General features: G+C 38.5%; 2 protein-coding genes and 2 non-coding genes across 4 annotated transcripts in view; 1 reads left to right on the forward strand and 3 right to left on the reverse strand.

Annotated features, from left to right (window-relative positions):
- clstn3 (calsyntenin 3) overlaps positions 1–3,263 on the reverse strand; it is a 51,703-nt gene extending 48,440 nt beyond the window's left edge. The window contains exons 1-2 of the mRNA XM_077526887.1: positions 2,974–3,263; positions 1,051–1,158 (exon numbers count right to left, since the gene is read on the reverse strand). Coding sequence (XP_077383013.1) covers positions 1,051–1,158; positions 2,974–3,058 — 193 coding nt within the window. The 5' untranslated portion in view covers positions 3,059–3,263. The remainder of the gene's footprint in view (positions 1–1,050; positions 1,159–2,973) is intronic.
- A 244-nt stretch (positions 3,264–3,507) lies between these two features.
- Positions 3,508–10,445, forward strand: tpi1b (triosephosphate isomerase 1b). Its single transcript, XM_077526894.1, has 8 exons — positions 3,508–3,571; positions 4,747–5,079; positions 7,140–7,263; positions 7,344–7,428; positions 7,509–7,641; positions 8,675–8,760; positions 9,714–9,801; positions 9,891–10,445. Exons 1-8 carry the CDS (start codon positions 3,523–3,525, stop codon positions 10,007–10,009), a joined length of 1,017 nt encoding a protein of 338 aa, XP_077383020.1. The 5' UTR covers positions 3,508–3,522; the 3' UTR covers positions 10,010–10,445.
- Positions 3,656–3,710, reverse strand: LOC144023084 (U7 small nuclear RNA). The gene has a single exon (XR_013284493.1). It is a non-coding gene; the product is annotated as a U7 small nuclear RNA (small nuclear RNA).
- Positions 4,315–4,370, reverse strand: LOC144023082 (U7 small nuclear RNA). The gene has a single exon (XR_013284492.1). It is a non-coding gene; the product is annotated as a U7 small nuclear RNA (small nuclear RNA).
- Positions 10,446–11,042: the final 597 nt, after the last annotated feature.

The raw sequence follows: 11,042 nt of genomic DNA on the forward strand, positions 1-11,042 counted from the left end.
TGAAGTTGGAGTGCAGCATGTGTGCACTGCACAGTAGGACAATTATTTATTTATTTATTTATTGTACAAAACAAGAAACTGTTTAAACATAAAAAAAAAAAAAAAACTTAAAAAATATTAAGAAAAATACAATTATTTGAAACACTAGAATTATGCAAGTTCCTTTTGGATGAAACAAAATGTATTAATTTTGCTATTTTAAAGTATTAAAAAAAATGGTGCAAATGTATATATTTCAACAAAAGCAAAAAAAATTTGCATACTTTTTTTTTTTTTTTTTTAACGATTATGCTGATTTTGTAATGCGTGCAATAGCTAAAATAGTAATTGAATTTCAATTAATTGCACAGCGCTACACTTTAGAAATTCTTTTTGGACCAAACAAGATTCATTAGTCATTTTAAAATAAAATAAAAAAAGGTGCAAATGTATACATTTAAACGACTCAAAATTAGTATTAAATGTCTTATTTTGTTTACGATTATACCGATTTTGTAATTGTGGAGTGCAATAATTGAAATTGTAATTGAATTACGATTAACTGCACATCCCGAACGTCATCCCTCCCAGAAACTGCCGCGGCCGTGGAAGGCTCAGGAACAAAACAAGATGGTTCACATTCCTCCTGGAGCGTACTGGACTGATAGCGGTTGTTTGGCGAAGAGGAGACAAACAGACACTTTTTCAAGACTTGGTGGTTGACATTAAGAGTGTTACGTGACCTCGTTCAGCTTCTGAGATGGAATGAGCTCGGCCTCACGTGCTGCGCTAGTGTAGTATGTAAACAATGTCTGACCTTCAGGTTAAAACAAAAGACCACATTCTTGTCAGGAGAAGCTCCAGGAAACCAAAGCGACAAAAGAGACAGCGCAACCTCGAAAGTTAACTCTAGTTTTTGAAATATTTTTAGTTAGTATGAACATGTAACAAAAAAAATAAAAGAACTTTTCTGTGATCTTCTGTTATATCGTACAAGTTTAGGAGGATCCACTGTAACAGAACATAGCTGTAAATTCCTCCACACAACCTCGCGCCCGCTTTGCATCTCACCAAAGTTAAACGTGGCGAGTGCCAGTCCAGAGAACGTGTGGAACAGGTGGATAACGGTGGCGGGCTGGTGGAACAAGAAATTCCGGTAGATCAGCGCGAAGGGATATCCTGCAGGAGAGAGAGAGAAAGTGGAGGAAATCTCAACACCAACAACGACAAAATGACGGTGACCAGTTTAATGACATCCAATACAAGTTGAGTCCATTTGTAAAGGTAACAGAAAGGTCAGGCACAAAAGAGATCCAGTGTATAAAAGGTGAGCTAAATATAGATTTATGAGTCTGTTAAACCTCAGCCAATATTCTCCCTTTCCAAGTGTGTGAGATACTTCCGCAGCATAATTAAACCTGAGTTACAAGATCAACCGCTTTCAACCTCGGAAGGTCAATGATACTAATATTTGACACTTTTATATCAATACTATTATAACATAACAAAATGATGCTTTGCGATATCTAGTTAGTCCCACTTCCTTTGTTAAAGCAGTGCATATACGATGACGAAACTTTTTCTCAATTTGTGCAATATAACCATAAAATAAAAAAAAAATTCTGATTTTAATGAATTTTTCTCCCCTTTTGATTAGAGAAAAAGCGACTGACAATGACGGTGTTCGAAATGAGTTTTCTCTCTCCGGGGATTTTAGTTTTTTTTCCAGCAAGTTTTTTCTTAGGCATCAGCTTCGATTAAAATAATAGAAATAAATAAATAAGAAAGTGCTCCCTCTTGGGAAAATGTCCCTTTGGTCAAAACAGGTATGAAAACACAATTCCTCAATAAATTATCACTTCAAATGTTCAACAATTTAACAACAAAATGAGCAGCCAAGTTCTTCTCATGTAAAGTTTTGCACATGTGGGGCAAGGCACATAACTTTGGAATTCAGAATATATTTGGAAGCACATAACTTGAGTCAAAAGTTTACCACATTTGGACAAATCACTGATTTTGCAATCTATAAATGGACACCATGTCTGGCAATGCACAGATCAGACTGACCAGATTTACCTTGCAATAATTAACGCTGCTAGTCACTTTTTTTTTTTTTTTAAGTTGCAAAGTTCCTAAATATAGCGAGCACTTCGCTAATTTAGGCAGCACTGATTCCAATTTTCTAAACTAGCTCCTCTGCTGGCAGCCATGTTGTTAGTGTAAGGAGTGCATGTCAGTAGGGACGTGGCATGAACCACAGAAAAATCTTCCTGACAAAAAAAACAAACTTAATTGACCAAAAAAAAATTGAAAATATCACCCAGCTCATCTTTTTTTTCTATTTCGACCTTTAAAAGGGTGTTTGCCTTCAGACCACGAGGTTACACAAGACCCATTAAGCAATACACAAGGACAGGGAACATGCAAGACATTATCAGATTTTAGAGGCAGCATGTTGCCTTGTGGCCCTGCTGGCCTCGACATGTGTCAGGGCAAAGTTCTGACGAACACACATACAGAAGAACATTTTCACACACGTTGTTCATGGCAGGCTAGTTGGTAGAAATCCCAATTGTTACAGTTTACAATTACAATGCACAACGTTGAGCTTGGAAGATATTCAGCTTGTGCAACCTTAAATTATATAAATTACCTAAAGCCTTCACACACGAAGAAACTTATTTCGACCACTTGATTTGAAACTAACGTCGACACCCAAAGTGACGAAATTGTTTCATCGTTGACTTCGATGTTGTTATTTTGAAAGCAAAAACAATTGATAATTCTCCTAATGGTCTGACGTGGGTATAAAAACGCTTCTTAGCGGGTTAGTTGGCGTGTGTAAACTCAGTTTTGAAGCAGTCACAACAATTCGTGGGAGACGTTTTGGTAACAATTCCACTCAACAACATGCTCGCTGCAATTAAACAAAACAAAAAGCTCTCTAAATCAGTATTGGCACTGCCCGAATTTGTAAGACGAAAAACTTACCGACTAAAATTGAGAGTATTAAACGAACTGCGGGTTCGGAAGAACCCAAAGACTCCGAAAGATTCTCCAACCAGGGAGCCGCCATCTTTACTGTGGGCGGAAACGTCTCTACGCGACGGGTTCACTGAACTCTACTGATTCGCGGCGTTCATCCACACGCGCACACAAAATAGACCACGTTGCGTGGGAACCCGCCGTGGTTCGGCCCCCTCCGTCCTCTCAGAAATGGACCATTCTGCCCTCCCTCGACGTCGTCTAGTCAGCGAGTCAGTTGGGACAACGTTGGACGGCGTGCCTTTTAATATACGTCAGGTCAGCAGGAGCTGATTGGGTGAAAAAAAAGAGTACCACCGTCCTCGGCCAATCAAGCGGCGTGTTGTGTAAATATTAATGAGCAGTCCCTTCAGATGAATAGTTTTTATCGTAGAATTCAATAATAATACGTCGTCACATGTTTGGCTGTTTGGAGTTTTGCAGGTGGATGACAAGGCACCATGATGCTTTTTTTTTTTTTTTTAACGAGAGCGTAAAATATACTCGAACGGTTAAATGGAGCATGCGTGCCTCCATGTGGCTACATGCGAGACGTACAGTCAAGGTATGTGCATTATGATAAGGGGATTGAAAATCATATCACATTTACTAAATTACTGCTCGTAATGATTAACTTTCACAGTGATAGGTGGGCTTCTCTTTAAGAGAAACCTGCTAGACAAATATCTAAAGAGTAATTATTCCGAACGAAACTTAACAACGGCGGTGCTTTTACAGCATTGGACCAATAACTTTTGGTCACGGTTCCCTCCCGCCGACCACTTTGCCACACCTATTTTTTCCCTCACAAATGTCGAATATGCAACATAACATAACTACTGCTCAAACCTACCGAGGTTAACTATTGCATTTACATTCTGGTGGTTTGAGTTTAAAACAGAAACAGCTGTCTGCAATTGATTCGAAATTGACCAATCGGCTTAAAGTGAAGGTAGGGGCGATGGCGAAAGAGCCAATAAAATGGCGTAACGTCACTCCACATTCCTACTTTTTTTTTTTTTCAGAGTTCGTCATTTGGTTTTAATTTCATTAATGCGAGCTGACGCAAATACACATTGACCATTTTTAATTGTAAGTAGGCTTCAACCAAGCGTCTTGTTTTTCCAAAAAGTTGAAAATGTTTCATGCGGGAATAAAACTTCTCTGTATCAAAAGTTCATCGGGTTCATAAATGTATTACGTAACATACATACGAGTAAACAATAACATACAACGATGTTATTTTCAGCTCATTAACCGCAAAGTTCAAAAATATAATATGCACAATGTTGTTTTTAACATTCAAGAGCGGGCTTCTCTTTATGAGAAACCTACTAGACAAATATCTAAAGAGCAAATTATTCCGAACGAAGAGTTACAACGGTGGGGTTTTATAGTATTTGTCCCATAACTCTTGGTCCCGGTGCCATGTAGCGTTTCTTTCATTCATTCATTCGTTCATTCGTTCATTCGTTTGTTTGTTTTTCTCGCAATTGTCTAATACGTAAATCCATACCGACAATAACTATACTATAAATGGATTGCGGTGATTTGAGTTACAAAAAAAACAACAACAAAAACCTTACAGCTGTTTATCAATCGGCTTCATATATGACAAAAAAACAACAGTGTTAAACAAAACAAAAACAAAACAAAACAAAACACACACACAAAGATGTGTACTTCAATTTCGCTTTTAAAATACCTCAATGCGCGTCTGTCTGTTTTTCCACAGAGCAGTTGAACGTCTCATGACATTCTGCTCCCCGTTCCTCAAACATGGAGGCGCGTTTACAGGCGGTCCGACACAAACCAATCCGGCCCGGCCAGAGGAGGAGTCAAAGTCTCCGTATTTTATAAATAGGCCGAACGGCTCGCTGACGTTCGCTCTTCTCCCCTCCCAAGTCAAGCCCAGACTTCGGTCGTTTTCATTCGACAGCGAGCACACACCACCAAACGCCAAAATGAGCAGGAAATTCTTCGTGGGTGGAAACTGGAAGATGAACGGCGACAAGAAGAGCCTTGGCGAGCTCATTCATACCATGAACTCCGCCAAGGTGGATCCCAATGTCGGTAAGAAAAGCACAATCGCAGCGTTCAAAAATCATCTAGCTGCACAAACCATTAAACCGTTTGAATAGGAATCATTTGCGGGAGGAACGGTGCATGTTAATAGAGATATAAATTGGATTTTGTGTCACGTTTAATCGCTCAATGGAGGGCGTGTTTGCGTCGGCACGTAGTCCAGCTTTGCGGCTGCTGGTCGCGGTGCGTTCGCGTACACCCGGCCTGCTGAAATTGCAGCCTTTTATTCACTTTATTCGCCCGTTATACTATACATACAATATGTGCCGTTTTTAGCCAGTAAAATCTATAAAACCAGATCACTCGCAAGAAGCAAACGCAACAATTGTTACTCAGTGAATAAAACGATAACATGAGGTGCACCGGTGTCCGATTTTTCCAAATGTGGATTGAAGGCGACAGTTGGCAGTAACCTCCTTTTCCTGCAAGCTTGGAAAGCCAACCACGATGGTTCTGCTTTCACTGTGTTTTTAATCACTGCCATTAGCACAATGGAGTTGCTGAGTGAGTGTGTTGAAGCCGGATTCCGCTGTCTGGTGTACTTTTGTGTTATGAAACGATTGTGTGTGAGAGTGTCAATCACAGGCCCCATCTGCCCCTCACTTACCCACACACACACAATCCTTGAACTTCGCCCCATCTATGCATACGCCCCTCAGAACGCATCAGCCAGGCGTGACCCCTGCAGAATGCGACCCTCTCGGTGACCTTTAGCGGCGCTGAACCTTATGCGGAGGGGTCTTAAGAGAATTGACCTTTAGCACAGCATTAATGACACGGGGCCGCGTTTTAATATAGACGGCCCAGGGGTACGGTTACAATCCCAATACCCGTGTATCAACTTCACTGTACTCCGTGCGACCCGAGCACGCTGTACTTCCTTTTGATAAGATTCAAGTGTTTGCTTATTTAGAACACTGGATTCAGATTGTCTTTGTGTACCTCAAATAATGACATACGTGACACAATGTATGTGATGGAGAAATCGAAGCAGCTAACACTAAATTTCCCTCAAAAGAAATGTTTTTTCATCCAGCTATGTGTTTGGGTATGCATAAGACTGTTCTGGTTGAGTGCTTTACAGTGGAAAAGTACTAATTATAGTGCATGGTATACCAAATGAATTAAATTAAATTAAAAAAAGCTTTTGTATGCCTGAAATTAGGGGGACCAATTTCAAAAAATATTATTGTGATTGTGATTTAATATGTGATTATTTTTAAGAAGGTCCTCTTCCCTGGCATTCCTAAGAAAAAAATATATATAATAAAAATAAAAAAAAAGTTAAAAAAAAACAAAACAATGTCTGATTTATGTTTTTTTTTTTTTTTTTTTTTTTTAAATAGTTTAGATTTACGGTGTAATAAAGGCAAATGAGTCAGCATATTTTTCTATTTCAGTTGTAGTCTTAAACTTTGACTCTCAGTCTTTTAAGCGTCCATTATGACAATTTCCCCAAAAAAAATTTAAAACAAGTGCGCCATGAATAGAAGTCACAAATTAGATTACAACAATAATTCAAGCAAATCTGTGACTTCATCACTTCACATTTTTATGTTTCATGAAACGATGATATGTGAACATGAACTTCTTTAGCACTGAACATTTCTAAACAATAAATAAATAAAATATACATGTACGCATATAAAAACATAAAGGCTACGTACGACCCAAATGAAGCTTTTTTTTTTTCTTTTCATATTCCAGCCTTTGCCATTAGAAAATTGTCAATGCGATGTAGTAGAATGCAATTAAAATTTGATTAATTGTTCATAATTAAGATAGCTCATTGTCATTATATAACAGGGTGTAATGAAATGGAACAGACACACAACCTGTCCAAGAGACAGGAAAAAAAAAAACAGTTGTTTTAGTGCCCTGTTTTCACAGATCAAAAGAAAAACATGAGGGAGGCAGACGGGGCAAAAAAAACAAAACAAAAAAAAACAAACCCAGACTAATCTCCTGTGATAGGCACAGCCCTAATATGGATGCTAGCGTATTATAATAATAAAAGTAACTCTAAAAGGTGCACTTTATTTCTACAGAGGTGGTGTGCGGCGCCCCATCCATCTACTTGGACTTCGCCAGGTCCAAACTGGACCCCAAGTTCGGGGTCGCCGCTCAGAACTGCTACAAAGTCGCTAAGGGGGCTTTCACTGGGGAGATCAGGTATGTCCCCCCGCCCTTCCCTACCTGTTTTTTTTTTTTAACCGCACAAAAAGGTGATATTTTTAAACGTCCGCCCTCAGCCCTGCGATGATCAAGGACTGCGGCGTCCACTGGGTGATCCTGGGACACTCGGAGAGGCGCCACGTCTTCGGCGAGAACGACGAGGTGAGTGAGAAGCGCGTCCGGCCGTGAAGGCGCTCGACCGGAACGCGAATGAGACGCTCTCGAACGTCCCGTCTTGTCAGCTCATCGGGCAGAAGACGGCCCACGCGCTGGAGAACGGCCTCGGCGTGATTGCCTGCATCGGCGAGAAGCTGGACGAGAGGGAGGGAGGCACCACCGAGAAGGTCGTCTTTGCGCAGACGAAGGTCATCGCAGGTATGCCCGACAGGTTTTTTTTGTTTTTTTTAGCTTTTAACTCTTATTGTGTGAGTGGTAAGGTTACTATTGTTTAGGAAAAATAATAAAATAAAAAAAAAGTGAAACTACATCTTATGTTTATTAAACTAATTATAGCAAAAATATTTTATTTTAAATATAGTTTTCCCATAATTCAAATAAAAAGCTTTTTTTTTTTTTTTTCCTTTTTTTCAATGAATCAAGTATCCAATTACGGGTACAGTATTTAGTTTTGGTATTCCTTCCTATACATCACAACAGAAAAATGAAGGTTGGATAGTTGTTTGGGAATTGTAGCTGACATTACTTTATTATGCAACTAATTATTATAATTTTTTTAATCTTTCATTTGATAAGCAGCTTATATTAAAAAAAAAAAAAAATAGTACTAAAGCTAATAAAAAAAATTAAATAAAACAAAGCATTTTCCAAAAAATAAAAACAAACAAATTTGCCCTGGAAAGGAATTAAAAAATAACTGAATTATTATTATTATTTTTTGTCTTTCACTTGATAAACGGCTTATATTAAAAAAAAAATTAAAAAAAATAAATAAAAAAACTAGTACTAAAATTTATTTAAAAAAAAAATAATTAAATAAAACAAAGCATTTTCCAAAAAATAAAAACAAACAAACTTGCCCTGGAAATGAATTAAAAATAACTGAATTAAAGTTATTTATTTATTTATATTTTTTAAATCTTTCACTTGATAAATGCCTTATATTTTAAAACAAACATAAGAAAGAAAAGAAAAAAAACTAGTACTAAAACTAATTAAAAAATTAAATAAAACAAAGCATTTTCCCAAAAATAAAAAGTCATGTGACTTCGCAATAAAGTCCATTCATTGCTTGCCTTTTTTTTTTTTTTTTCCCCCCTTGTCATGTTGCAAACTGTAGAATGCAGAAACGGGTTACCCTAATTGTTGCTGCAATATCATCAGCTATACAAGCGCAAATACCATTATTGGAATTCCCAGTCGTCTTATCTAATGTCTGTTTTTGTTGTAGACAACGTCAAGGACTGGAGCAAAGTGGTCCTCGCTTACGAGCCCGTGTGGGCCATCGGCACCGGCAAGACTGCTACCCCCCAACAGGTAAAAATCTTTTCTTCTGACACCACCAGTTGATCAACGTAGCAAAAGTACTCAAACTTGCTACTTAAGTTACAACTCACAATAACATTTGGATGTTTTTTTATTATTATTTTATTTTTTATTTTTTAGTAAAGATAACATTCTATTTTACAATTAGCAAATTTTCAAATATTCAATTTAAAAATGACGATTAATTGAATTGATTTGATTTATTGCACAACCCTAGGTAAAAGTAGAAAAACATTTGTACAAAAATGTAGACTCTGAAATGTACTAAAATAAATAGTACAAATATTTTTTATATTGTCATTTTTTTTTTTTTTTGCAATAACAATCTCAACCCCAATTGATTTTACTTTTTTTTTTTTTTGTCACGTCCTCATCCACAGAGGCTAAAAAAAGTGAAATACTAGTCAATTTAAAGGATCATCGTGCATTTGTCACTTTTTTACTCACCACTGCCACCTCTGGCCCAAAGTGTAACTGCAGCATCTGTGTTAGGCTCGTTCATTGTGTGCGCGCGAGTACGTGCACGATCTTAAAGTGACAGCCACAGTTGACAAAGACATGACTTCAAATGAGGTAAGAAAAACTCCGCCCCTTGCCCTCACCAAAGAAACTGTGGAATGTGCGGGGGTACGCACACTCTACTATAAAGGGAAGATAAAAGCTGATAAATGCAGTCAGTGTAAAACAGTCAGGGCTCTTTGTACTCATCTGGGCATTGGTGGAGCATGTATGATGTTTAACATTACCTTTTTAAACGGCACAATGCACCTTTTAAGATTAAAAAAACAAAAAAAACAAAAAAAAACAAACAAAAACTCACATTAAGTCCTCCTCGGCAGTAGATGGCGCTATATTGCAACAGGGTTGACATCTGAGAATCATCATCTGCGTTACATTTTATTTATTTATTTTTTGTCATCCCCTCCCGTATTGCAAATTTGCAGGCTCAGGAGGTTCACGAGAAGCTGAGGGGGTGGCTCAAGAGCAACGTGTCGGAGGCCGTCGCCAACTCCGTGCGGATCATCTACGGAGGTCTGTTTGCGCAGCGGAAAAAACAAAAACAACCCATCTGACCGAGCGAGCGTCTTGCCTCCGTCTCATCTCGCGTACTCTTCCTGTAGGTTCCGTGACCGGCGGCACCTGCAAGGAACTTGGCTCCCAGAAGGACGTGGACGGTTTCCTGGTTGGCGGCGCTTCCCTCAAGCCCGAATTCGTCGACATCATCAACGCCAAGAAGTAGAAAATATGACGACTCACCAACTCTGCACTTAGTTGTCCCCATTTTATTATTATTTTTTTTTATTAAACACACTGCTGTCATGCTTTCCGTTGTATGTGTTTGGGCGCGTCTCGTCTTTGAGTAACAGGATTGGAGCGCGGGTTGGTACATGCACTGAAAACTTGTGTGAACTTACCACTTCCACAACGAGCTGTAAAGACTAACCACAATCTTCTTTACTTTGGAAACGGTTACCAGCCTGTGTCTCAATCACATTTCTTATGAGCGCCGTGTGTTTCTAATGCTCCGTCTGTGGCTTTCACCTCCCCCGTTAGCTGTGCATGAGCCGCGCTCACATTGGCGTATCCATTTCGTGTCCGTTCATGTTGTGTCACGGCCGATTGGTTTTTGAGGGTGACGAGGCTGTAAGGAAACTTAATAAACCAATTAGAGACTGTCTTAGTGTCTTATTTTGCTTCATTAGTGCAGTTTGGTGAATTTAGTGTGGCTTCCGAGGACCATAGAAACCAATTTGGACACAGAAAGGTTTCCAAAGAGTGCAAGGATATAAACTTGTTTGAGCTGAATGACCGCTATGTCACTGTGATGCGTGAAAACAAATCAAATGACTAAAAACATTTTATCGGCAATATGATTATTGTATTAGTACAGAAGTACCATGACAATTTTTGAAAGCAATACAATGTACTGGGCACATATGTATATATGGGCTAAGATCAAAAGACGTGATTATCAACTACTAGGGAAAAGAGAGGAAATGTTTAAAACACAGACTGGAGGCTTCTATGATGCAAAATGTGAAATGTGTTGACAGAATGATATTTATAATATTTACAGACATACTCAAATCCAGGAATGATTGATACCAAAATAAATCTCAAGTATAGTGACCACCACACGAACATTCACCGGTGTTTGTTGTTGTTTTTGTGATTTAAAGGAAATGACGTCGAACGTAACAAGATGACATCAGACGTTACGCATCATGACTTAGTAGCTACATAACTCAATTAAAATAGTCAACATGAATATA

The sequence above is a fragment of the Festucalex cinctus genome, chromosome 7, assembly GCF_051991245.1.
Source record: "Festucalex cinctus isolate MCC-2025b chromosome 7, RoL_Fcin_1.0, whole genome shotgun sequence".
Lineage (NCBI taxonomy): Eukaryota > Metazoa > Chordata > Actinopteri > Syngnathiformes > Syngnathidae > Festucalex > Festucalex cinctus.